Genomic DNA, 26,335 nt, shown 5'->3' with positions numbered 1-26,335 from the left:
GAGAAGAACCGAGCAGATGCTCTCACGAGAGTGAAGAAGAGTTGGTTTTTGCCAATGAAAGATGTTGTTGCTGCATCGGATCTAGATGATGTTGGCGTGCGAGAGCTGCACAATCTGCACTATATGGGGGTAGAGATGACGTGAGGCAAGTGGTCAGGACATGCGACAGATGTCAGTCGATTGATCCTGCTCCAAGCACGCATGAAGTTGGTCAATTGGGAGTGAGTGGAACCTGGGAGAGACTGGCATGCGATGTCACCCATTACAGGGGTGGACTTTATCTGACCATGATTGACTGCGGGCCCGGGCGATTTGCCCTATGGAAGAAGCTACGCATATTCCTGGAGACATCCCAGGGTTGAGCCGGCAAGCAGAGAGGCAGAGGCCACAGGGACCATTAAACTCGGGGATGAGGTATTGGTGAAGCCACCGGGGGCGCGCTGCACCACACAATGGAGTAGAGGTCGCGTGACTGGGAGGAACACTAGAAACAACATTGTGGTGAACGGAGTACCGAGGCATATTCTCGACATCAGACCAGTGGAAGGTGAACCAATGGAGGGGAATGTGCAGCAACAGGAGGAGGACGAGACACATCAGAAGCCAAGTAGAGAGAGGCGACCGCCACAGTGGATGAGAGACTACGAAATATGATCTTGAGATGAGGAAGGCATGTGGTTAGAAGCTTAGAAAAAACAAGTCTTACCGTGGGTGCTCAGCGAGTGAGTTCAGGCCGAGAAAAGGAAAAACAAAGATGGCGGTAGGCATTTTATTACGTGCGTTCTCGCATAATCTCGTGTGCGCGTGAAGCTGTAAACTACAAAATGAGCTTCATTTCTCGGTGCTGGGCAATTGCAGATCGGGCAGGAGAATACACGCTTCGGCAGTACATAGACTGAAATTATAATCCTTTTTTTGTGTGTAAGAAGTGACCTCCCCCTCCCCATTACGGAGGTCCAGCTGTTCTGAGACTGCTTTATTCTTCAGATTGTACATGCCATGTCTATGTTAAACATTCGCTGTTATAAGGCGAGGAAAAAGGGTGAATGGAGAAATCCATAATCTTTCACGTTTTTGTGACGTAGTCAATGAAGAAGAAAGCCCTCAGATACGGTCGATCCTTAGACCCAGCCATCGTTGTCTCGGTTTTTAATCTAGAGAATTAGACATGCTTACTGTAGATTAAAATGAACTATTTAATATCATACCATAATTATGATTAATTCATTATTTAAAACATCGAAAGCTAAAGTAATAAAACGTCCATAAAGATGTTCCTTTTTACTGTTGAGTCATCTCTTATGAAGGCAAATAATCACTCAAAGGACAAGTGTAAATGACGCGAGAAATGATTGCCGCCCGAAAGATGAGGAAAACTATAGGAGTACTAACATTAATCAATGATATGAACTGCATTTGATAAGTTATGACGATATTTTTCGGACATTGAATTTCAAGTCACCCAAATGTAATCAGTATGGACGTAGTCCTGCGATAGGTGTATCAGAATTTTTGTAGGGATTTTTGACACCCCTAACACGAAACTGCGAATAAAATATAAAAATCTCGTAATTTCTCTGTTAAAAGTGAATTATTTATTTTCTTTATGGATTATACTTCCAAAATAAACCATTAAAGTTGTTTTAAAAGTAATCGAAATATTTTTTTAAAACAGTAATGAATTTTCCGAACTCAATATTTTTCAATTTTTAAACTTTAAAAATCTATCACAATTTTTCTATTGATTCTATTTTTACGATATTTTCAGGGTCAATGTGAAATTTTATGTTCTTTCCAATAAACTGAATATAATATTTTAGACAAATGTTTTTTTTTTAATTCACGCCCCCCTCATTTTCAAGTTTCTATTAAAAAGTAAATAATTAATTTACTCACCGAAAATTAAATAATTAATTTACTCACAAATTGAAGAGAAAAGGTCAATAAATAATATATTCAAATTTAAAACAAAAAAAAAACGTAGTGTTTTTTAGACTCTTACCTGTAAAGTTTGAAGTTTAAAACCTTTTTTTAAACCACGTTATTATTATTTTTCTTTTTTTTAATGGAACCCTGGTCCTTGCTCCTTTAATTGAAAAAAAAATAGGGCTGGAATTACATTTTTCGAGGAGCTTGGAAAGACAGGGGGTCGAATAATTCACGCCTCCCATTTTGAAATGTCTATTAATAAGTAAATAATTAATTTATGTACCAAAGTCTTATATATCACAAATTGAAGAGAAAAGGTCCATAAATTATATATTCAAATTTAAAACAAATAAAAGAACTGTTTTTTAGAAATTTACCTGTAAAGTCCGAAGTTTAAAACCTTTTTTAAAAAAATACGTTTTTTTTTTTGTTTTTTTTTCAATGAAACCTTGGTCCTTGCTCATTTAATTGAAAAAAAATTAGGGCTTGAATTACATTTCTCGAGGAGTTATAAGCTTGGAAAGATGGGGTGGAATTATTCACTATTTTCACGAAATTTCTGACACACCTAGTCCTGCGATAATGTGGTTCAGAGATAAGAAGCCATGGAAATAAACTTTGCCAATTAAAATTTAGTCTGCGGCTAGACAGATGGAAGGAGAAAGTGATTTTTATGCTGTGGTAGTAAGACGAGTTTTTGCTGTGAATCCTTTACAAAGAGAAACATTAGATTAGATTTCAGTAGAGCACCTTCGACAGAGATAGGGATAGGGTAGATAGCGACTAGCAACTTTCTTATGTGAGAAAGGGGTTTATTTGCAAATACTTTAACCAAATAGTGTAATTTTTTTTGCAAGATTTAAAAAGGTCGCTAACGCAATAGAAATAGAAACGAGAATCTCATTTAAAAATAGCATCAATCCATTTCATATAATGATTAAAATATATTTAGTTTAAATCAACGCTACTCTGTTCTAAACTACTCAAAATGCAATTATTAATACTCTAATTATTGATATTGTACGTAGCATTTAAAACATATAATGTGCTGCCGACTCAGCATATTTACAGTTATTTCCCTTGAACTATATTTGGGTTATTTCCCCCTGAATCGTACTGTGCAACAAAACAATGAACAATTCAATTCGAAATGCAAATAGGACTATCATGCTGATACAAGGTTTCAAATTGAGACTTGACTTAATCATCGGTTTAACAGCTGAGTTTGTCTCAGAATCTTTCCAAAATAATAGCAAATAAGTCATATACACTTTACACAGTCCGTACATTCTATATTGCGTTTTTTCTCGAAATCCATACTTTTTTCGAACGTGTTTATGAGCGTTTAAGGCGTATTCTTTCACGTCTACTATTTTCATCTCGTTTTTTTTTAAACTTTACTCGTGTGAAATAAATGCGTATGTATGCATATTCAAGTGTCTTTTTGTCATTCTCCATCAATATCTTTCTTCCCTTTATATTCTAATCTCCCGTTATCTCCACTATAGCACAACAACATATTAACATGTCGGCCATGTGTTGGAAAAGCGACTTCAACACGGGTGTCACTTTGAAAAAGCTAAAACGGAAATATCAAATATTTCGGTGTAATAACTTTAAAAGCATGAAATAATTTATTCATGGGATTGATCATTTAAATCAAAAATAAAATTTTAAAAATAGTTTACAAAATTTAGGGAAAGGTGACATCGACTGCCAAATTACATCACAGCATGGTCAAGAATATGATTTATGTAGTGATGTAATAAAATTTATTTGTTGACAAGATTCTAATTGCGATCGATTTTTATTTCTCCCTTATAAGGTTGGTTGGTTGGTTGGTTGGTTTTTGTTTTTATTTAAGGCATATAAACCTTTTTCAGGTTATTTAATGCCGAATCCAAAGATTTTGAAGAAAGATTTTTTAATAGAATATATTTGTTGCTTTCAAGTCGGTTTCTATTTAACCCATACTTGGGAACCTAACAGGTACTTCCACTCCGGGTCAGAGTGGACCTGGGAGCAATGACAATTAAAGGGTGGCTCCATACTCCCCAAAGCCCGCAAGCTGGGGCCTCACTACTGGAAATAGTTTAATGTCATATCCAGGACCTTCTCCCTTATAACAAGGGTTTTACTAATTAGGTACGACAAACTAGGGCGCTGTAAATGTACGACAAAACACGAAAATTGCTCTTGCCGATTCTTGTGCGATATTTCAGCAAGTCATTCGAGCAATCTTAGATTCTTATGACAAGAACAACAAGAAGCGACCAATTTTAATTTAGACGTATTTGTTTTTTTTGTTTGTTTTTTTGTTTTGTTTTTTTTTTTTTTGCTAAAATCTTTTCTCCAGACTGAAGGTTTAAAAAGAATTAAATAATCTGTTAATACTTTTCATTGTCATTTTTTTTTTTGGTAAACATTTGCTATTAAAAACTTGGTAAAAAACATTTACGATTTTAAAAGAGTAAACAGATATTTTTTTTCTTTTAATGTTTAACTCGTACTTTTTAAAAGTAAGTCTAAAAATATTTTTTTATATAAACATTTAACAAAAGAAAAAAAAAGTACGAATAATTTTTCGTGCCTACATTTAACACGAATATGTAATGAACAGTTGTGCTATGTTTTCGTACCTTCATTTTTCGTACGTAAAAAAAAACGCCTGTAAAAATGCTTTCAATGCGTTGAATGACACCGGGAAAATTTTTGCCCTCAACATACGCAAGTGGTTTTTCCAATAATAAAAATTTGAGCGAACAGTATGATTCATTGAAACATTTTTGACCGATATAACACACGACATTCTTCGAATGCAGCTTTTCAAACCTGAAAACTTATGCGTAATTTCTAAATGGATTTTTATTTATTTATACAGGGGGAAGATTGTTTTCGTTCTATCAGCCATGATCGAGTAGAACTGTTAACTATTTTATGGTACACTATTTTATGGTATACTTGGTTATTATTCCTTAATCCCGATTAGGTTTTAAGTTCCTAAAATCCATCCTAGAATTACTGACATGGATCCGTGGCGTAACGATAAAATAATAATACTTTAAGTATCATTCAGTTTTAACTGAGCATTTTCTTGAATTTGACGGTTCAATCCTTACTATAGGCGATAACAGCTTAGAAAACTCCGTTCCCTCTTCAAAGACTGGATATTCCTTTTAAGAGCAAATACGCATACAATTGTAAAATAAGGATTAAGAACTTTCCCACCAACATTCTTTTAAGTCGACACGTTTTGATTCTAGTACAGTTTAACCTGGATAAAAGAGACCTTAATATAAACGGATATAAGAGACATTTTCTCTGGGGGCCCAAAATTAGAGCCTGTGTTAATCCTGATATAAGAACCCCGAATATAAGTGCAACCCGAATATAAGAGACATGTAGGGAATAAAGAAGAAATCTCTGACATCCGGATGACACTGTATTCCTTAATAGTCCCATATTTTGATATCGACCAGGCGTAAAGTCGCTAACTTCGCTGATCTAGCGGGGACCGTAATTGTTCTGTGTATTATTTTATTTACCTCTTCAAGTGGTCAGACACAAAAATCAGGTTTCGATTTAAGAATAACTGGATTCGAACGTAGTGCACCCAGATTTTCAGTCCGTGTCATTTGACCATTTACTTTGAACTTGTTTACGTAATGTTTTAATCTTTTCCATTTATAAGATTTTTACATGGAAAAGAGCTGTCCCCTTCCCATGTAAATAAGAAGAATATTAGATAAGTGAAAATGAGATTAGGATAAGCCTAGAATCGAACCCTGTAGGCAAAGTTAAGAAATGGAATGTTAGAAATTAAGTCTATTGTTAATTCTTTTAGAAATCTGAATATCAAAAATGTCAGCTAAAAGAATGAACAATGCAAATTAAATTATATTGTTTAAAATAGGTTAGATTAGAATTGAGGATTCTCTTATTGTCAAAAGTGTGTTGGGCTAACATATGTAAAGCCACGTGAAATTGGTCACGTTTGAAAAACACACTTCTGCCGTACTAGACAAAGGACATTTTTTCCATATTATGGGTTCGTATTTTAATCAGTGAGCAAAAGAGAAAAGTCAGACAGGGAGTTGATCAGCCAAGAGTCAGAGGAGAGTCTCCTTAGAGGCGAAGGGTAGAAGATTAACCAAGTCCAATGTTAACAAATTCCTAATGAACCGCCCCATTAAGTAAACACTTCATCAAATCTCCACACTACCGTAATGTACTTGCAATAACCCTTATCCCTGAGTGGCTTCCGGGCCTTGATAAGTGGTGATCACTGTGTAAAAAAAAAGATCCAAATTTGAATTCCTGACGTCATCGACCGGCCGATCAGATGAATAAAGAAGTCATCATTATGTTGTAACTGTTGTCTTGTGCAATCCTTCATCACGAACGAAAGGTAATTGTGTTTATCATCAATTATAATGAACATTGTAAACCCTTCCAAGTTATGTGTCCCGTCTCCTCCATCACAAGTAATGTCTATAAATATATATATATATATATATATATATATATATATATGAAGTTCCAAGCATCCCAGAACTGTAATATATATATATATGTCTTCTCTCCCTCATCATCACTATCGTTATGTCTGTATTACATGTGTCCCGTTATATATGTGCCCCAATATGAACTCTGCGTCACCTCTTTAATATAAACCCCTACTACACAACAAGATGGTTGGATGGAAATGGATTTGAAAGCTCTTTATCTTTTAACATCCAAGGGTTTTCTAAGAAAATTTAAGCCAGAAAATAACTTTGGATAGAAATACAAGGGCCGTTCCAAAAGTCAAACCTCCTATCTTTTTTTGTTAATTAAAACACAAAAACGTTGAAGAGCTACGAAGACATAAGTGGTACCATTAAAGCGAGTGACCTTTTGTGCACCAGAAGTTATTTTTCAACATAGTCACAACCATTCTAAATGCGCTTTTCCCTGCCTCTTTTGTTGACTCTGTTGTAAAAGTCTGAAGCGCGCTTTGTCATTCACATATTTGTCGTCATTCCGAAATCGATGAACACATCTCCTAACTGTGGTGGCATTAACCACATCTTGTTTGTAAAGGTTCAACAGCCGCCGGTTAATGTTGATCCGTCCAATTTTTTTTCTGCATGGATGAATTCAATGACACATCTTTGCTTCTGACGCACGTTCATGATAGGCGTTGTTGTCTTAGTAATTATTACGTACATTGTTTTATTTAGCTCCTTTCAAGGAGGTTAGACACAAGGTCAGATATAGGTTTGATAAAAGTGTTTTGGGGGAACGAACTGGATTCGAACTTGGCACACCCAGGTATCCAATCCGTATCGGTAACCACTTGGTCACCATCAACATAAATTATAATAACTAAAATTAACATAACACTCTTTACGTCTATGGCTTATAGAACAAGAAAAATGTACAGTAGAACTCCTGGATACAGCTTTAAAAATTAGTAACAAAATACAGTACAGTATATAACACACATGTATATAACCAAATAACATTATAAATAACGCCATAAGGCGAGGCAAATATCGTAACCAGGGTCCGGAAAAACATCATATTCCACATGATAAGAAAACGTATCTTAAAACAACCGTTTCCCGGGGTTTCAACTGTATTACAATTTTAGATTAAAAAAGCGTTCGGTTTAAAATTCCGTATAGATTACCCAATTTAGTATTGACCAAGCTCATTGTTGCTTAACTTCGATGATTTGACGGGAACCGGTGCGTCAGACGTGATTATGCCAGTACTAGATGGGTGGATTTGAGACTTCCGTGTGCTGTATGTACTCTCTGCGTATCTCGGCATTGTTTTCATGCATCCTGGACTTCTCCTTGCCACTGGACTCAAGCAGTGCCGATTCAGGAGAGGTGTGGTTGAAGATTGCGCAACCCTTGTTACACAATTACATGCGCAGCTGTCCTTACAAGGGGTGTCCTTTGTCTTTCGAGACTGAACGAAGGCATCGATAGATTATCGAGTTTGCTTAGAAGGTTTCTGAGTTCGTCAAGACACACCCGATGAAAATTACATCAGGCGAAACGTTGTGAAAATAACAACCAAGCTGAGAACAGTAGTCCAGATAGTCCAAATGCAGGTAGTGATAGTTGGCAAAAAAAAAAATAAATAAATAAATAAAAATACGTGCTTTATTTTATTGGCCGCATTATGTTTGAAAGAGTTTGTTTTGTAACGCTGCAAATTAAGAGCTCGTCTTGGAAAGTTAGCGTGGTGTATATCAAGTGAAATCGATAAAATGTGAATAAAGAAGGTAAACAGCCATTGATAGATATTTTAACCCAGGCTGCAAGAAGATAAAAGGCGTACGAAGAAATACTGGAAGAATAAAACGACACAGTTATGGCCCCTTTCTTCCGTGTTTCTTTCTCGTCTCAAAATGGAACATAAATGCACTTTAACATTTTTTCCATGCAGATTTTTTTTATTACTGATAAAAATGTCTAAAGTAAACAATGTGTAGAGAGAAAAAATCACTTGTGTTCTATTTGAAGATAAGAAAGATCAATTTCATTTTTATTTCCTGTGTATTCACGACGCTTGACATTTAGCTAAGAGCAAATGCAGAACCCGTCTAAATACGGCACGTCATCTTTTCCGTCATCGGTCATCCAGAATCTAAGCGTTTTTTTTGTTGTTTTGTTTTGTTTTTTGAGAGCTGGACTTTTTTCCCATTAAAAACTGAACTTGTGTCAAACTCAATATTTGTGGGGAGCCAAGTAAATAAATATGAACACTATCAATTTCTATGGAATCATTAACACACTTTGGATATATATATATATATATATATATATATATATATATATATATATATATATATATATATATATATATAGGGTATCCCAATAAAATGCATACGCTCTTTAAATTATCTCAACTTATGAATACGCTATGCTAGGTTCACAAGAGATGCTTAGGAATAAAAAATGGCACTTCCAGCAGGATAGAGCACTTCCCCACTATCATCATGACGTAAGAGCATATCTTGATAGTCAGCTGCGAAACAGATAGTTAGGACCAAGAGGAAGTATCGAGTACTGAACCCTTTCACTGAATTTCAGCTCCCCTGGATATTTCTTTTTTTTTGCGGGGGAGCGATGCGGGGGGCACGTAAAACACAGGATTCACACCATAAAACGAGCTACAACGAATGAGTTTAAAGCAGCCATTGACGGAAGATGTGTCAATATACTAATTGAACTGATTAGGAACATTTTCGATCCACTCTTTAATAAATGTTGGTTTTATGGAGTGTATACATTTTATTGGGACACCCTGTATATATATATATATATATATATATATATATGTGTGTGTGTGTGTGTGTGTGTGTGTGTGCGTGTGTAATCATTGTATGGATTGTTTTCCTAGATGTAAATCCAATGAAACTCATATGATTAATAAAGGAGGCTCAATGCAGGACAATGTTGGTATATACCCTGTTTATAATACATACATTATCATATTATTTCCCCCTCCTCTCTCACCTCTACCCCATTCCTTCACCAGACCTACGACCAGAAAACTCTACTGCTCACATTTACAAAGTATACACCCCACTTTCTTCCAGAACGTTAACCACACCCAAATATCTTAAAAAAAACTAATGTAATTTTGATTCCTATTTTAATATCGATTCTTTTTTGGTCTGGTGAGGTGTTATCCTTGACTTGGTACTCTACTGAAACATGTATGCACATATGTAACCAATAATTGGTGTACAATAAACATACCATATATATATATATATATATATATATATATATATATATATATATATTAGCAAGCCGCCCGGCATTGCCCGGTCAAAAATACGTTTAAATATATTCTCATTCATGCAGATTAAGTATTTATTATTATATAGCCAATTTTCTATCGATTATTAAATTGTATATATATATATATATATATTTATATATATATATATATATATATATATATATATATATACTAGTGATTTGAAAAAAAAATGACTTCTGTGCCATCAGCTAGCATCGAAACCGAAGTATATAGCTCTTCAACCTTATCCGTTAGGGTTGAACTAAATGCACACATGTAAAAAGCCGTAAAAATAATGTTGTTTAACATATAACTTTTAATAAGCGTATGAGCAAAATAAAAATAATGTGAACTTACACAAGGCGAAGATCACTTTAAAAAATTTGTTGACGCAGTAGCGGTTATTTTACCGAATAAAAACTACATCTTGATTATGATACAGGCTCAAATACCCTATATATAAAAGTACAACTCTGTAGACCAAATATTCAGATAGGAGTTTGGTAGATATTTTTCGCACATATATTTTATCTATTTATATATCTATCTTTCTATTCATCTCTCTCTCTCTCTCTCTCTCTCTCTCTCTCTCTATATATATATATATATATATATATATATATATATATATATATATATATATTGGTGTTCTTGAAAATTTACATTTTTAATTTTACGCAATTATGCAGAATGTAGACACTATGCACAAATAGAATTAAGAGTAATAGTGAAATGAAACCAATCATCTTATAAGAAACCATAAAAACGACTAACTAATTAATTAAAGGGATACGCAAATTAGTAAACCTTCATGTAGTTGCTCGCAAATCCATGACAGAGTATATTAAGAATTTCATTCATATCTTCGTTGTAAACACGAAACAAAATCTTTGACATTTAATCATACGGATAGGTAATTTATTTATCTTTTAAAGGTGAGCGGAAATAAAGGAAAATAATGAAGAAATCAGTTTTGGTTTTCACTTGCAATTTTGAAATAGGTCGCAGTTTTTTGAAAATCAACTCAATTATCGAAGACAAATCTGAAGACAACTGCTAAGGAAATAAAAAAATATCGCGAAACAGAACTATTTTCTATATTAACATCAAAGCAATTTTCGAATAAAAAATAAACAATGAAAATGTTAGTTAATAAAAATTTATTTTTTCAAAATTAATATGTAATTAATTTTGTACGCCCAAGGATGGAGTACTGTTACCACACCGTGCCAGGAGCTGCTAGAAAGCACTTATCCTGTCTTGATTAGAGTTCAAAATAGACTTCATAGCCTCGTACGGGGATGCCCTTTTCTCTTGCCTGCAACCTTTTTCTCACAGTAAAGATGTTGCGAGTCTGTCTCTGCTTTATCGTTATTTTCATTGCGAGTGCTCGTCTGAGCTCCAATCTATGGTCGCCACAGCCAATTTTCACGAGAAACACCCGTCTAGCTGAAACACTATCAACAATTTCCCCAACTCTTTATCTGTGCCTAAATCTAAACATCGATTCCATGAGCAAAGCTTCTTTCTTAGAACTGCACGCCTGTCGAACTGCCTTCCGCTTGCTTGCTTTCCATCTGACTACAATATGGTTGCCTTCAATTCCAACGTAAACAAGTTCTTGATGAGCCGTTCCACTTACGTTAACAAATTTACTGAATTTCCATCACTAATGATTACTATATTGTCCAATTGACTACTGTACACTCTTAAACCCTTATTCTCGAGTGGCCTCTGGGACTTGGTAAGTGTTGATGCCTATGTAAAAAAAAAAATGCGTGGACCTAGCGACTAATATCAAATACACATAAACAGTATATTGTAACGTCGCTGTTCTGTCTAACGGGCGCACGTTATATGTAGAAACAAACACAAAGGCTATGAGACTCGGACACGAACTTTTCCTGGTGAAAAAAAATGTATTTATTTCGTTTCCCGCACCCAACACGGTTGGCTGTCAGAACACATCACCAGACAAACCTATGCCATGAAAATCGCTGCCACAACGACAATTTTCACGAAGTTCGACTCTCGGAAGTTGAAGCAGGAGAAGAGATGATTCACGCTGTTCTTCGAACGTAACTTGGCAATCGCTACGCATTGTTTCTCTTTTCTTTGCTTCTCCTCCCTTGCTCTCAGTCTTAATCCCTATATATGCATTGACCCGCGATGTCAAACTCACGCCGCGCTTACAAATACTGACTGGACTACGTTACAATATAAGAGATAGTATGTCTATTGTGTGTAGTTTAATTAACTTGAAATATGGCGTTATTTTTTGATTGTTCACAGTTAAAATAAGCCAAACTTTAGTATTTATTAGTTTTGATCAAATGTTGTTTAAATTCGTAACACTTTTACTCATATCTTCTGATTCCATTTTATGTATTTAATTTTCTTTTTTTCTTTTTTTGCAAATCACTTTCAGATTATCCTACAAAAGTCAGCGTTCAACTTTACGTCAGCAGTGTCGATTCAGTGTCAGAGCAAAATATGGTGAGTAATTTGGTTAACACATTTAAAAAATAATAACATGTGATTCGATTTAATCCCTCCCAAATAATACTTTGCTATGACAAGAATTATCTTCAAATTCCCGTCATCTATAGAATAAAGGAACATATCTTTGTTACCATCAAAACACATTTACATATTTGACTGTGAAAAAATGTAATATTTTGGCCCCCCCCCCAAAAAAAATAACACAGCATAGTTTTAAAAAAGAGGAACAAAAAATGCGAGAAAATAATACAGTACCGGGCAACGGCGCATACGTACATCTAGTGTTATATATTTGCATCATATTTTTATGACTTGGATACTTAAAGAAAAAAGTAAAAAAAAAAAAACATCGCTAAAAGTATTTTGATTCAAAGAAACGCCTATAGTCCGATCTTTAACTGCCAACCTAACAGAACATCAAACTGCATTTCTTGATGTTCCGGATATATCCCCAAAAGCTATTTTTAATTTGTTAGATGGAAAAGATAAGTTGGAATCTGACAACACCAAAGTAAATATTTACATAAACATTTGATTAAGAAACACAAACAATAAACATATATTAATAAACACGAAAATAATACGCACATATACACCTCAAAATTTGCAAACTAAAAATTAGGCGCACTGATGAGTTTTGATACAGCGAAACAGTACTGTATGTGGATGACTACATATATACTTTAAGCCCGCTTCTTGGGGTAGAGCACTATTGTGAATGTATTTCGACCGCTACTTCATTGGCTATAAAGCGAGACTCGCTGGTTGTTTGTTTGTAAATAAAAAATAGACAATAAACAAGCAGCTCGAGCACTGTAAAAGTGGTGGACGAGTGTTTATCTAAATGGACATTTGTTGAGGTTACTTGCGAGCACCTTTCCCGGGATGGAAAGGTAAAGGTGCTAGTGTAGCCGCACTGATGAGTTCTGATAAAATGAAACAGTACTGTATGTGAATGATTATATATATATATATATATATATATATATATATAATTTTTCCAGCCAAACAACGTCACGTATGTTGTTTGGCTGTGAAAATTAATATATAATCTCTCACATTTTGAAAAATTATATATATATATAAGTTGCATTTTTGTCGAACTGAAACTGATATTAAAAGCCTGCTTTTTCGATTTGAAAATTACTAAAAGGAAATTCTTCATATACTTATATATATATATATATATATATATATATATATATATATATATATATATATATACTTATATATATATAAAATGGGTTAAGAAATTCCAACGAAAGAAAGATGTATATTTAAATAAGGGAGTAGTCACCAACAATGTGTATTTTTTAACATTATTTTATTATTCCGTGTCTTGGTTTTTCATTGAGAATTATGTTTGGATCATTGTAATAATGTTTTTAATCATTGAAATCGTTTTTACGCGCGTTTCAGACGTTCTGTGATGCGTCCTCGTCAGAAATTATTTTCAAATGTGTTGGAGATGTAAAAATGGCGATTTTCGTAGTTAATTTGAAGTTTTTCCAAGGGGTGGAGGCTTGTAAGTGTTTATTATTCATTGGCATGCTCAATTTTTATTGCTCTTTTATTGGGCTGTGAGGGAGACCGTTGACCTGGTTGTAGTCGCTATCTCTTTCTCCTAATGATTTTTTTCTTTTCCTTTAGGGTGGGGTAGGGTGTGTGTGTGTGTGTGTATGTGTGTTTGTGTTTATGTGTGTGCGTGTGTGTGCGTGTGTGTGTTTGATTTTATTGGTTTGGGAATGTGTATATTGTTTTATAGTATTTTGGGGTTATTTGCTTCCTTAGGAAGGCGGCTGTGATCCGAGGTCGTTACTAATGTGTATGTGTAGGGAGGGGGGGACTAGCTCTTCTGGAATAAGGGTAGGGGTGCTTTCATTTTATTTTGATATTTATTTTTTGGGTTCTTGGATTTTAGTATTGTGATTTTTCGTTTTAGTCTTTTCGGGTATTCCTTATATTGTGTTTGTTTAGAAAGAGGGATGTATTTAAAATAGGGGATTTTTTAATGTTTCTATTTATTTGTCTCCCCAAGTGGGTATGGCTAGACCCAGGATCGGTTCCTAGTGTGGGGAAGATTTTGTTCCCCAGAGGGGGGGGCATTGGAGGGGGTATAGGTATGGGAGGGGGATGATAGAAGGGATGATAGTTGTTTCAGTCATGAGGGGGTTCTCCTCCACTGACTGAGGAGGGAGCGAGGTGTTGGAACAGATATTATATTATGGCTCTAGGTGTTTCCTAGTGTTGCTGATTTCGAGGTTAAGTAGGATTGGTGTTGTTCAGTGTGTTGTATTAGAGATAGGAGTGTTATGTCTGTGTGTGGTTGTATGCGCGCACGTGTGTGTGTGTTTATGTGTCGGTTCTGATTTATGTATGGGTGTGTATATGTGTATGTGTATGGGTGTGCATGCGAGTGTACCTTGCATTTCATGTTTTTGTGTGATGGTATTAGGTTCTGTTCAGTTCAGGAGTGAATCTGGTGATGAAGTTTTTTTCCTGTGTAAGTAAATAAAAATAATTGTCTGTTTGGAAGATTGGCATTATTTTGAAGCTGTTTCCACTGCATGTGTGTACGTGTTTTGAAACATAGAGGTGTCTGTTATCTGCAATTTTGATGTTGCTCTTATGTAAGGCCACTCTATTGCTGAAATTTTTGGTGGCGCCTATGTAGGATTTGTTGCATGTTGTGCATCTTAGTGCATATACTACATTTCTGGAGGTGCAATGTAGATCCTTTTTTATTTTGAATGTTTGTGCTGGGTTTTTGAATGTGTATGTGTTACCTTCTATTATTATGTCACATACTCCACATCGCGGTTTGTTGCATTTTGTAACTCTTTTTGTAGTGTGTGGGACGAGTTTTGAGGAAGTTAGGATGTGTTTTAAGTTTTTGGGTTGGCGTTTGCTTTTTATTATTTTTGTTGTTTTAAGTATGCTGTTTAGTTGGTCGTTCTGATTGAGGAGGATAAGATTTTTTTTTATCTGTGTGAATAGTTCTGGGTTGTTTGTGTTGTGTGTAGAGACGTATGCTAAAATTTGTTCTTTGTTGTGTTCTTTTGGGGTTCTTAGTTGGTCTATTGGAATTTTTTCAGCCAGTTCAATCCCTTTCTGTATTAGTGGTAGTGGGTATCCTCTTTTCCGCAGTGTCGTGAAGAAGTTTCTGCTGACTAATGCCGAGTGTTGTTATGGAAGTTTCTGATGCATTTCATCGATTTGTTGACAGTACTTCTCCGCCGTAATAGTTCTGCCTAGATTAAAAAAACTATGATGGATGAGACCGGGTACATACCACCAAACAGTCCGCAGGGCTTTCTTTTGGTGAAACTGTGCATTCGGGAAATGTCGTGGAGATTCATCGGCGTCTAACCACTGAGCTGAGCGTCGCCGGTTGTCGTAAAGAACCCACTTTTTATCGCAAGTCACAACCCCGTCGAGAAACGGGTCGTTCTTTTCGCCTAAAGATGACACTTCGTAACGGCGTTTCTTTTGGTTGTGGTTCAATTGGTGAGGCATCCATTTATCAATATTTTTTGTTATACCAATCTCGCTCAAATGGTTGAAAATCGTCGTATACGTTATATCTAATGCAGAAGCAAGTTCTCGAACAGTTGCACATATGTGTGCATGGACTAAGGCTCTTAATTGATTGTTGTCAACATCCGATGGTCGACCACTACGTTCATCATCTTCAAGACTCTTGTCGCCGCCACGAAATTTCTTAAACCACCATTGTACTGTGCGTTCACTATTGGTTCCTGTGCCAAACACTTCGTTGATACCGGGAGCTGTATCAGCAGCTTTTAAGCCTAGCTTGAATTGAAAAGAGAAAAGTGTGCGAATTCGCTTTTTTGCATCCATTTTTGCATGTATTCAAAGTTCTACAAAGAAGACATAATTATTTAAAAACGATTGCAATTTAAACTGTTAGAGCGACAAAAAGGCTTGTATATTACTACCTCTTCTCTAGTAATACACAGTTATCTATACAATAACACTATGGATCCCACTTCTCTGATCTTAGCAGATGAACTGACCGGCAAACACATGAGGGGTCGTTATGTACATGACACATAGATGCCGTTCGGTTATTTCTACTGTTTCCTTCTTGTTCATCTGTCATGATACTTGCTGATTAATAGCAGATGTTGTAAATAATGATAGCACAACATCATGTAGGGTTTAATGACATCAGACAAAATACTAGCAACCTATCGCCAATAAGAGAATAAGTGCAGCTATCCCAAATACGATCGCTTTTTATTCAGAAACAAGAGAAAGATTGTATCAGCTTATCCTCAGTGTCACTACCGAATTTCTGTTTGTGATACAACATCGTGGCATGTAGTCCGAACTCTAACTAGAATTTTAATTTAAAAAAGCCCATCTTGTTAAACCTAATCTCATGTAATTTTTTTTTAACATTTTTACTAACTGAATATCTAATTTTGATAAAAACTTGGCTATTTTGTAAAAATCATAATTTTATCGCTGTTCAATGCTATATTCGAAATGGAAGCAATATTACGGGTGTAACGTGATCGACTTGAGGGAGCGATTTGCTCCCCATTGGGGAGGTTGACACCCCCCGAGACCTGCGAAAGATCGGGTAAATATGCTAAGATTGCTTAATTTAATCCCGGACAACAGCAGATATCGAAATACTTGAATTAGAAGATATAGAGATACATTCAGTTTTATTGTAAAAATCAGATTTATATTTTGTTTTATTGTCAAAATCAGATATATATTTTGTTTTATTGTCAAAATCAGATATATATTTTGTTTTATTGTCAAAATCAAATATATATTTTGTTTTATTGTCAAAATCAAATATATATTTTGTTTTATTGTCAAAATCAAATATATATTTTGTTTTATTGTCAAAATCAGATATATATTTTGTTTTATTGTCAAAATCAAATATTTATTTTGTTTTATTGTAAAAATCAGATATATATTTTGTTTTATTGTAAAAATCAAATATATATTTTGTTTTATTGTCAAAATCAAATATATATTTTGTTTTATTGTCAAAATCAAATATATATTTTGTTTTATTGTCAAAATCAAATATATATTTTGTTTTATTGTCAAAATCAGATATATATTTTGTTTTATTGTAAAAATCAGATATATATTTTGTTTTATTGTCAAAATCAGATATATATTTTGTTTTATTGTCAAAATCAGATATATATTTTGTTTTATTGTCAAAATCAAATATATATTTTGTTTTATTGTCAAAATCAAATATATATTTTGTTTTATTGTCAAAATCAGATATATATTTTGTTTTATTGTCAAAATCAAATATATATTTTGTTTTATTGTCAAAGTCAGAGATATATTTGTTATTTGAAAAATAGACGACAGAAAATGTTAGAATAATGACGATGACATTCTTCTGGCCTGAGGAGCACCGGGCCAGATGTTCTGAGTTTTAGGCTAGCAAAATTGACAGGCGTTGACCCCGGAGGTCATGGGAACAGATATCATTTTTGGTCCCAGATTACAAAACTGGTAATATTGGTGAAATGCACACACGCAATTTAGATTGGAAAGCCCCCAGAAACGTACCGTGATCTGATTGGCTGAGTGAATTCCCCCCCCCCGACCCAACCCGGAATATATAAGGCCAGTGCCGCTCGAAATTGGACAGATCGGAGACAGATTTTTGCGTAGAATCTCAAGATAAAAACCAGCTCCCAACGCCTGACCCCCTCTCCATTCCGCCATGTTGCCATCTACGGAAAAGAGAGATTTGAGACTTTAAAAACGTGCTAAGAACTGACTTTTAAAATGTGCTAAGAACTGAAGTCTACATATCTGTAAAAAGTTTGTAATTTTTGTGCAATTATTTTTTAGTAGAATAGAATCAAATTGTCTTTTTTTTCTTATTGGGAGTGCAGCCTTCGTTTTTCCGCTCCCAGAGAATTCTACACCGAGGCGTTCAGGACTTAATGTGATAGCCTCTCGGAGAACTAGACATCCCGAGCCAAAGTCCGAAGACGATCAGGGGTCAGTTGTTTGACCTCACCACCAATTTTCTAAGTTTGCTACAATAACGAAGAAGAACGGATTTATCATATACCTTTATCCGCTTCCAATTTTTAAATGTTAAATATTCACTATTCAAAGTAACCAATAAATCAAATACGTATGTTAAAGTTGACGGGAAAATTATAAACGTTACTACAAGTATGTGGTTTTATCAGGTATTTTTCGAAAATAAAATATTAATCTGTAATGTGAACACTATGCCAGATATTTGCTTCTAATATTATCATTTCATGGACTCTTAATTTTTAATAATGCGTTTTAAAAAGGTTCAAGAAGTTTTTGTATCAATAAGAACATTGTATCGGAGGGGCTGATTCCAAATCTGCGACGAGTTAGGCTCTAAGACACATACATTCATACACACAAGTACGGCATAATCACATTGACTCACTGGTTCCCGTCAGATCACCGAAATTAAGCAACGTTGAGTCTGGCTAGTGCTTAATAGGTGACCATTTGTGAATTCTAGGCGCTGTATGTGCTTTCCGCTTATCTCGGCATTGTTTCCAGTCGTTCTGAACCTCCACTTGCCACTGGTATTCAACAATGTCGAACAAGGAGAGGTGTGGTTGTATATTGCGCAACTCTCGCCACAAAAATTTCACCCGCAGAAACGTTTATCCTGAGTATCCATAGTCTGTCAAGAATGAAGGAAGCCTTTTTTTACATACACACAAACATACAAACAACTGTCGAAATTATTTTAGCGACGAGCAATGAGGGAGAAAAAATGTTTAAAACTTACAACATAATGGCGTCGTTGCTTACAGGCAATCTTTTCTTGTGACGGTAACAATCTGGTAACGTAGACGAATTTAACTCACTTCTATTCTGTCTGCAAACATGATGAAAACTGCCGACTCCCGGTTTCGCGAAATTTGACGAGACTTGGGAGTGTCTAGACAACAAGTCAAATCCGGGAACCCGATTTCGGGTGACAGAAAAATGGTTCTAGTGTTATACATAGATAGAAGAGTTCTTTTACTTTCCTTTGATCCACCGTTGGTAAATTCAACGCTTCCATGTTATCATGATACATATATGGTGTATTAGATGTCGCCAGAGTTTGATCAGCAACATTTTAGGAAGACAGGACCAATTCACAATGCGATGTCCCGCTAAAAGGCCATAACATGCAAATCAATTTTCTTGGATTCGAAACCTTCTGTTCAAAATTGTCTTTTATTCAATGTTTCAAAAAGGGATAATATGATCTGATATTATTTAAATGATTTATTTTGTTTTACTATATGAATAATAGAAAAAGAAACGTGTAAGGATTTGAAATTAATATTTATTATAAGTTGGTAGAGTCAAGTATAACTGACCGTACTTCGAAGTCTTAATCTGAACTGGATCGCGTAGCAATAGCACACCACTCAATAAGCCATTGGCCTAACATACACCAAGAAAAATCAATCTAAGCAGTAACCCTCTGATTTCACATCTCAGAATTTGAGCCAAATCGAATTATTGGTTTACAAATTACAGTAATTTAAAGTGAAGCTTATGTTGCAGATTTTCAAACCAATAAAAAAAAATCTGAATTTCGTGTATTGATGAAGCCTTTGTTCCGGATTTGAAGAAAATTTTTCCAAGCAATGACTTGATAAGTGCACTTCCGATGTTGCTCCATCAAAACAAGGGCAAGGACGTTATACGCTAATATTAAACACATTCGTAAGGACACAAATTATGCAAATTATACGCTAATATTAAACACATTCGTAAGGACACAAATTATGCAAATTATACGCTAATATTAAACACATTCGTAAGGACACAAATTATGCAAATTATACGCTAATATTAAACACATTCGTAAGGACACAAATTATGCAAATTATACGCTAATATTAAACACATTCGTAAGGACACAAATTATGCAAATTATACGCTAATATTAAACACATTCGTAAGGACACAAATTATGCAAATTATACGCTAGCATTAAACACATTCGTAAGGACACAAATTATACAAATTATACGCTAATATTAAACACATTCGTAAGGACACAAATTATGCTGAATGTAAAATATAAAATGGTCGACAACCTTATTTTAGCCGACCGTGAATTAAAGCTGCGTAATATAGCAGAGGACTTGATAATATCATAAGCGATTGTTTTATTTTGTTGTTTTTTTTACAATTTTGCAGGAATATTTTGTCAATACGAAATATCTGTAAGAAAGGGGTTGCTGCATTTACTCAGTCGATCAAAACAATAATATTTCGATGATTCAGAGCTTTGTCTGCTATTGTTTCAACACAATAACAAAAAGAAGTTAGCAGGGATGAAATTTGGATCAACCATTTAACTTCAAAGTCAAATCAGCAAACAGATGAAATCCGTCCAAAGCGACCAAAAGCAAAAGGGCCTGCCCCCCACCCAGATCCTAACCTCCATATTTTCAAATGTATGTCTTAACCTTGTGAAAGAAATAATCAACGATCGGGTATATTATATAGAATCATTAGTTTGAAGTAATAAAGTGCACAAAATGGAGCGACTTTAATATTCTTGTAAACATGTATTGAGCGTGTTTCTTTTATTTCCGTTCGCAATCATCTGTGCTTTTGGATTTTAACGTTTTAATCTTAATTAATCTATTAAAATTTCTATTCAATACTAATTTAAAGAGTCACGTTCAGCTGTTAATTGTGCGTGTCTGACGAAAGTCACTCGAGGGCCAGATGTGGCCCGCGGCAAGGGCGTATGCCGAGCACTATTAAATTTGAAAGGTGAATGATTCTAACATTGTCTAATATGCCAGGAGATATATCCTAAGCGAATTCGGATAATTAAACCGTCAAGATACATACAAAAAAAATCACGCAAGCTGCGGGCGTGTCTTAATTACAGCGGGTAACGAAGCACACTAGAAAACAACATCTGATGGACAGGTTTAGTTAGCACAAATACTGAATTCTTCCTCGCAATTTTTAGCCAGATGTGAGGATATATAATCGGAAAGTATATACCAAAACGGTCAATAAACAAAATACATATCTCTGTTATTATAAAGTTTATTATGTGGATATTTTCGCATATATTCATGTACAAAATTCACTCATAAACTAATGAACCGATCATTATATATTTTGGAACGCATCTGCTGAATGAGAGAAGTATTGATATGGGCTATATTTAGTTTAATTTAGTTTTATACAAATGAAGTAAATAAAAACGGAAAAACTCATTGATAAAATTTAGATACACCCAACTTTTGCAAAAATTGTACAATGTATATTTGATAGCAATTAATATTCCCTAAGTTTAATTTATTTATTTTACTATTTTAAGGGGCTTTTTTTAAGGATAATTGTATATTGGCTATACATCCCATTTGAAATTTTTTTTTTTTCAGATTTAAACTGCATTTTATTCATTATCATTAGACATAAATTAGACATGAATTCGTCAATTCTAATTTTCTTTTAATGTAACGTTGTCCGGGAACCAACATGTTGTAACCTCAGTCGCAAATCGGATAAAGAATAGCAAGAGTCTAACTTGCCTTTTTTTGTTGTACAACAACATATATTTCCTCATTCTCTCGTTACCGCTGTGATCGTCTTCACGAACGACCTCTCAAACAATTAACGCCTATAACGTGATCGTCTTCTTGCAAGTGTCCTCTCCTTTTTATAGTCCTCTTTTTCCTTACCGTGATATCGTTTCTCCCATGGCTCGGTATTTGCATATTGCCATTCGCGCTATGTTACATTAAGGCCTTCTAAACTTAAGCCTTCAAGTTTAGACATTTTCGAAAATCCAAATCATGTAATGGATTCCGTTTAAAATTCTAATAATAATTCATAGATAATGTTTAGTATGATTACATCTTGTTTTTATCTTACTTTAATTCCATCCGTATTGGAATGGGGATCCGTGTGTTTGTTTTTTTTTTTTTTGATAAATATATGGTAATTTGTTCTTCATTAGAAAAATCCACCTACCAACTGAAGTTTTTCACACTTGCTTTTGAAATACAAGGTGCCTTCGGGAAGTTTCCAAAATGTTCTTGTACAAACATTTAAAATTATCATAGACTCTTGAAAAATCAATATGTTATTGATATACGTCTTATGAGATAACTGACTATTTTTTTCTTATTTCAGGTTCAAATGAACAGCTACAGCAGGAATTGGAATACACCCTACTAAAGCCTGATTGCCACAGCTTGTGAATTTCTCAAATGCAATCTCAACGTAAGGGCGCCTAAGAAGAACGATATGAAATACTAATCTGTTTTAAATTTGGAAAAAGCCACAGAAGCATATGGAATGCTTTAGATTGCTTTTGGACCATCTTGCATGAATCGAGCATCAGTTTCTGAGTGGAATAAGAGATTTAAGGAAGGCAGGGAGTCTGTAAGGGATAATGAGGGGTGTTGGAGGAGTAAGAAGTCAGAAAACCAGAGTTGATTGGCCAAATAAAGAATTTCATTGATAATAACCGTCGTGTGTTTATAGAGACAATAAGTGCACAGTTTGATGTCCATGTGGGAACTGTACACACAATTATTCGCAAGCAACTGAAGGTGCGGAAGATTTGCGCGAATGCACCAGTCCACAACTCCATCTTTGTAAAAGACTATTTTGACCAAGATGGACATCAAGACAGTTCCTCACTCTCTCTAGAGTCCAGTCCTTAATTCTTGTGACATTTTCGTTATCCTTTTAGCTCAAGGAAAACCTTAGAGGCTGTCGATATGAGAGAATCGAGGAGATGAAAGAAGCTATGACGAGAGTCATTGACACGCTCACACAAGAGGACTTCCATGGAGCCTCCCAGAAGTTGTTAGAACAGTAAAACAAGAGCATTGCAAGGCACGAAGCCACTTGATGTAAGGAGCTAAAGATAACATTTCAAAATCCAAACTTGGCTACGATAAGTTTCATATCGAATTTATTCTGATCCAGAAACAAAAATCTTTCCCTCTTTGTCCGAAACATCGCTCTTGGAATGTGAGAACTAAAGGACAAAAAAGGAAAGCAAGAGTTATGCAACTGCCGAAAGTAAACCCAAGATCCACTTTCTACTCTGTTTAAATTTGTCAATAACACAGCAATAGTGTAGGGATTGTTTTGATAGACATCATCTATAAATCTCACCAGTCTGTTTAAATGCATGTATGTATGTATGTATGTATGTATGTGTGTTTGCATGTATGTATGTGTGTTTATATGTATGTATGTTTGTATCATGTTTGTATGCATGAATTTTTTATGTTTGTTTGTATGTATATTTGTATGAATGTTTTATGCGTGTATGAACGCATGTATGTATTTATGTATGTTTGTATATGTGTATGTATGTTTTTATGCATGTACGTATGTATGTATGTATGTTTGTTTGTTTGTATGTATTGTTGTAAGTTTATATGTACGTATGTTTGTATGTATGTTTGTATGCATGCATGTTTGTATGTATGTATGCATGTTTTTATGTATGTATGTATGTATGTAAAAGCTGTCTTATGTATGTATGTATGTATGTATGTATGTATGTATGTAAATTCTGCCTAAAACTTTCGACAGAGGCGACGGATTTTCACGAGATTGATATCGTTGTGAAGCTCAACCATCATACGACAATTATCAGATTACAAGCCTTAATTTAAACCTTCGCCACTTCAAGGTTGGCGATGGGCGCAACGGAAAAGACGTCACGTTTTTTTTTGGGGGGGGGGCGTTACGTTCTTTTCCTCCTTCGGGTTCGAGCCTATCTGTCTACTGCCAGTTTTTTTTTCTTGCTCAACAAACACCTTCAAACGCCCGGGCAACGCCGGACACCCAGGCTAGTCTTTGATATAACCTAGCATAAAAATCTGAGGGTAGGCATGAAGCACAGTCAAGATCACCTCCAACTTATGAGATGATCAGCAAAGCTTTTACGCATATCGTTATACGGTGATAAAACACAGACTGTTAGACATTTATAATTGAAATTTGGTGGACAAGTCAGGCAACAACAGGTAGTTTACTCATCACTAATATGGTCAGAGTGAAGAAAGGGTTGTAAATTCTATCAGCAATTGCACGAGCGGTATGATTTTTTTTCGTCTTACTCATAACAACAGAAGCAAAAACAGTATTAAAATATCAGACTCAGAAATAAATTATTACATTATTGCATTTGATGATATTTATGCATATTTTACGACCTGGAAACGCCGGGCGGCCTGCAAGTTTAAAATAAAATGGAATAAAATGCAGAATTGTTATTTATTATAAACATATATACCGTCGGTATTAAACGTAACATAAAATCACACACAAAAAAAAATATGAAGTAAAAAAGAAACGAAAAGAAACCGAGACATGTGCCTGCGAGGGTGATTTTTTCTAAACAGTTCATTTCTCCTAAGTAAAAAAAAAGCAAAAAAACTCTGAGATCGAAGCCGAAACAATGATTTTAGTACGATAACCATTAGGCCAACTTGATACGATCTTTAAAAAGCGTTTTCAAACCTACTTATTCTTTGCATAAGTAATCTGTCATGTGATATATTCGCGTATGCGCATTCGTGAAACAGTTGACAAACAGATAAAATTTTGATATCTTTTTTTCTGGATGAAAACCTAGTAAAAAGTTTTCCACGTGTCTGAATACCCTATATACCAAATTTAAAGTCTGCAGATAAAAAATTCATGTAGTATATAGGTTGAGAAGTGTCCTCAAACACACGTTCTCAGTCTTATAGATCTAACAGATTATGCTTCGATTTACTTTAAAAGATTTTTTTCTTTCATTTTATCGTAAATGCTGTTTTTTTTCTTTCATTTTATCGTAAATGCTGTAACTATTCATTATTCAGTTTCTTGTTACTGTATTGATTTCAATTTATCGATTTGCAGGAATACAGTGTAACCGTTCTTCTGCGACAAGTCTGGGAAGATCATCGGCTCAATTATACAAACATGTCTGACTTACCACGACTCGAGGTAGACAGTAGCCGAATCAAAAACCTTTGGGTACCCGATCTCTTTTTTAGCAATGAAAAGAAAGGGGCTTTTCATGACGTCACGTTACCAAATCGTATGTTCCACATCTACAAAAACGGCACAGTCTATTACAGCATCAGGTAAGAATCCAGGATACTCATGCAGAAGATGACCCGTTTTTCCGTGTATATTGCGTCGATATATCCAGGAAGCTTACACAAATGTAATTTTCTTTACTATGATAAAATATTTTCTTTATATTAAATTACTATATGATATATTTTCTTTCAAGATGTACTCTTTTTTTCTTTTTTCTTTTTTACACTTTAAAATGTGGTCAGTGCTAGGCATATTCCGACGGTTTACGTACACTGCCGAAATATGCCGACGCACATATACGAAGAAGCGCGTCGTTCTCTGCATAAGTACAAAATCCAGATATTACGTCATCTATGTTTTTTTGTTGTTTTTTTTTAATTATTCATTTATATTTTTATATTATATGTATACACCGTTTGGATTTCCTAGTTCGCAAATTTCCTACATTAAATGTTTGAAACATGGGTTATAAAAAAAGATTATATTCATAACTCTTTTGTAAACACAAAACAAAATCCTATTCATATCGAGAAACGGAAGTATTACTTATATCAAAGCAAAAAGAATCATTCAATCAAAAAACTATTACAAATAATCTATATATATAAAAGCGAAAATGTATTATGTATGTATGTGTGTTCGCTTTTTCTGAAAAGGCTTTTTTCAGAGAAGCGGTCGGTCGGTTCACAACTTTTTAAAACTTTTTATATCACATATAAATCGTAATATCTCACAGTTAACAACGAAGCTCGCCTGTCTATTTAATTGGCTTGATTTCGGGAAGATAAATATTCAACATTTGTCGCTCGCCGCATGTGGGTTAGTGTTTTTTTTTTTTTTCTTGGCGGGAAAAAAGCGTTCAGCGGTAAATGAAATCCCGCAGTCAAACTTAACCTCATTAACTCATTAAAACGGGCACCTACTAAATCCAAGTAATTAAATAAATTCAAACGTGTTTCCGTTAGCATGTCGCGGTGGG

The 26,335-nt window shown here is 34.6% G+C and overlaps 1 protein-coding gene across 6 annotated transcripts in view; it reads left to right on the top strand.

Annotated features, from left to right (window-relative positions):
- The window catches only part of LOC145245890 (glycine receptor subunit alpha-3-like), a 477,134-nt gene that overhangs the window by 293,710 nt on the left and 157,089 nt on the right, over positions 1–26,335 (top strand). For all 6 annotated transcript variants that reach the window (XM_080107614.1, XM_080107618.1, XM_080107617.1 and 3 more), the window contains exons 4-5: positions 12,167–12,234; positions 25,171–25,397. In XM_080107614.1, the coding sequence (XP_079963740.1) occupies positions 12,167–12,234; positions 25,171–25,397 (295 nt within the window). The remainder of the gene's footprint in view (positions 1–12,166; positions 12,235–25,170; positions 25,398–26,335) is intronic.

The sequence above is a fragment of the Euprymna scolopes genome, chromosome 23, assembly GCF_053919585.1.
Source record: "Euprymna scolopes isolate OS-2025 chromosome 23, ASM5391958v1, whole genome shotgun sequence".
Classification (NCBI taxonomy): Eukaryota; Metazoa; Mollusca; class Cephalopoda; order Sepiida; family Sepiolidae; genus Euprymna; species Euprymna scolopes.
The sequence above is the reverse complement of the archived record's forward strand: the minus strand, read 5'-3'. Positions and strand labels throughout refer to the sequence as shown.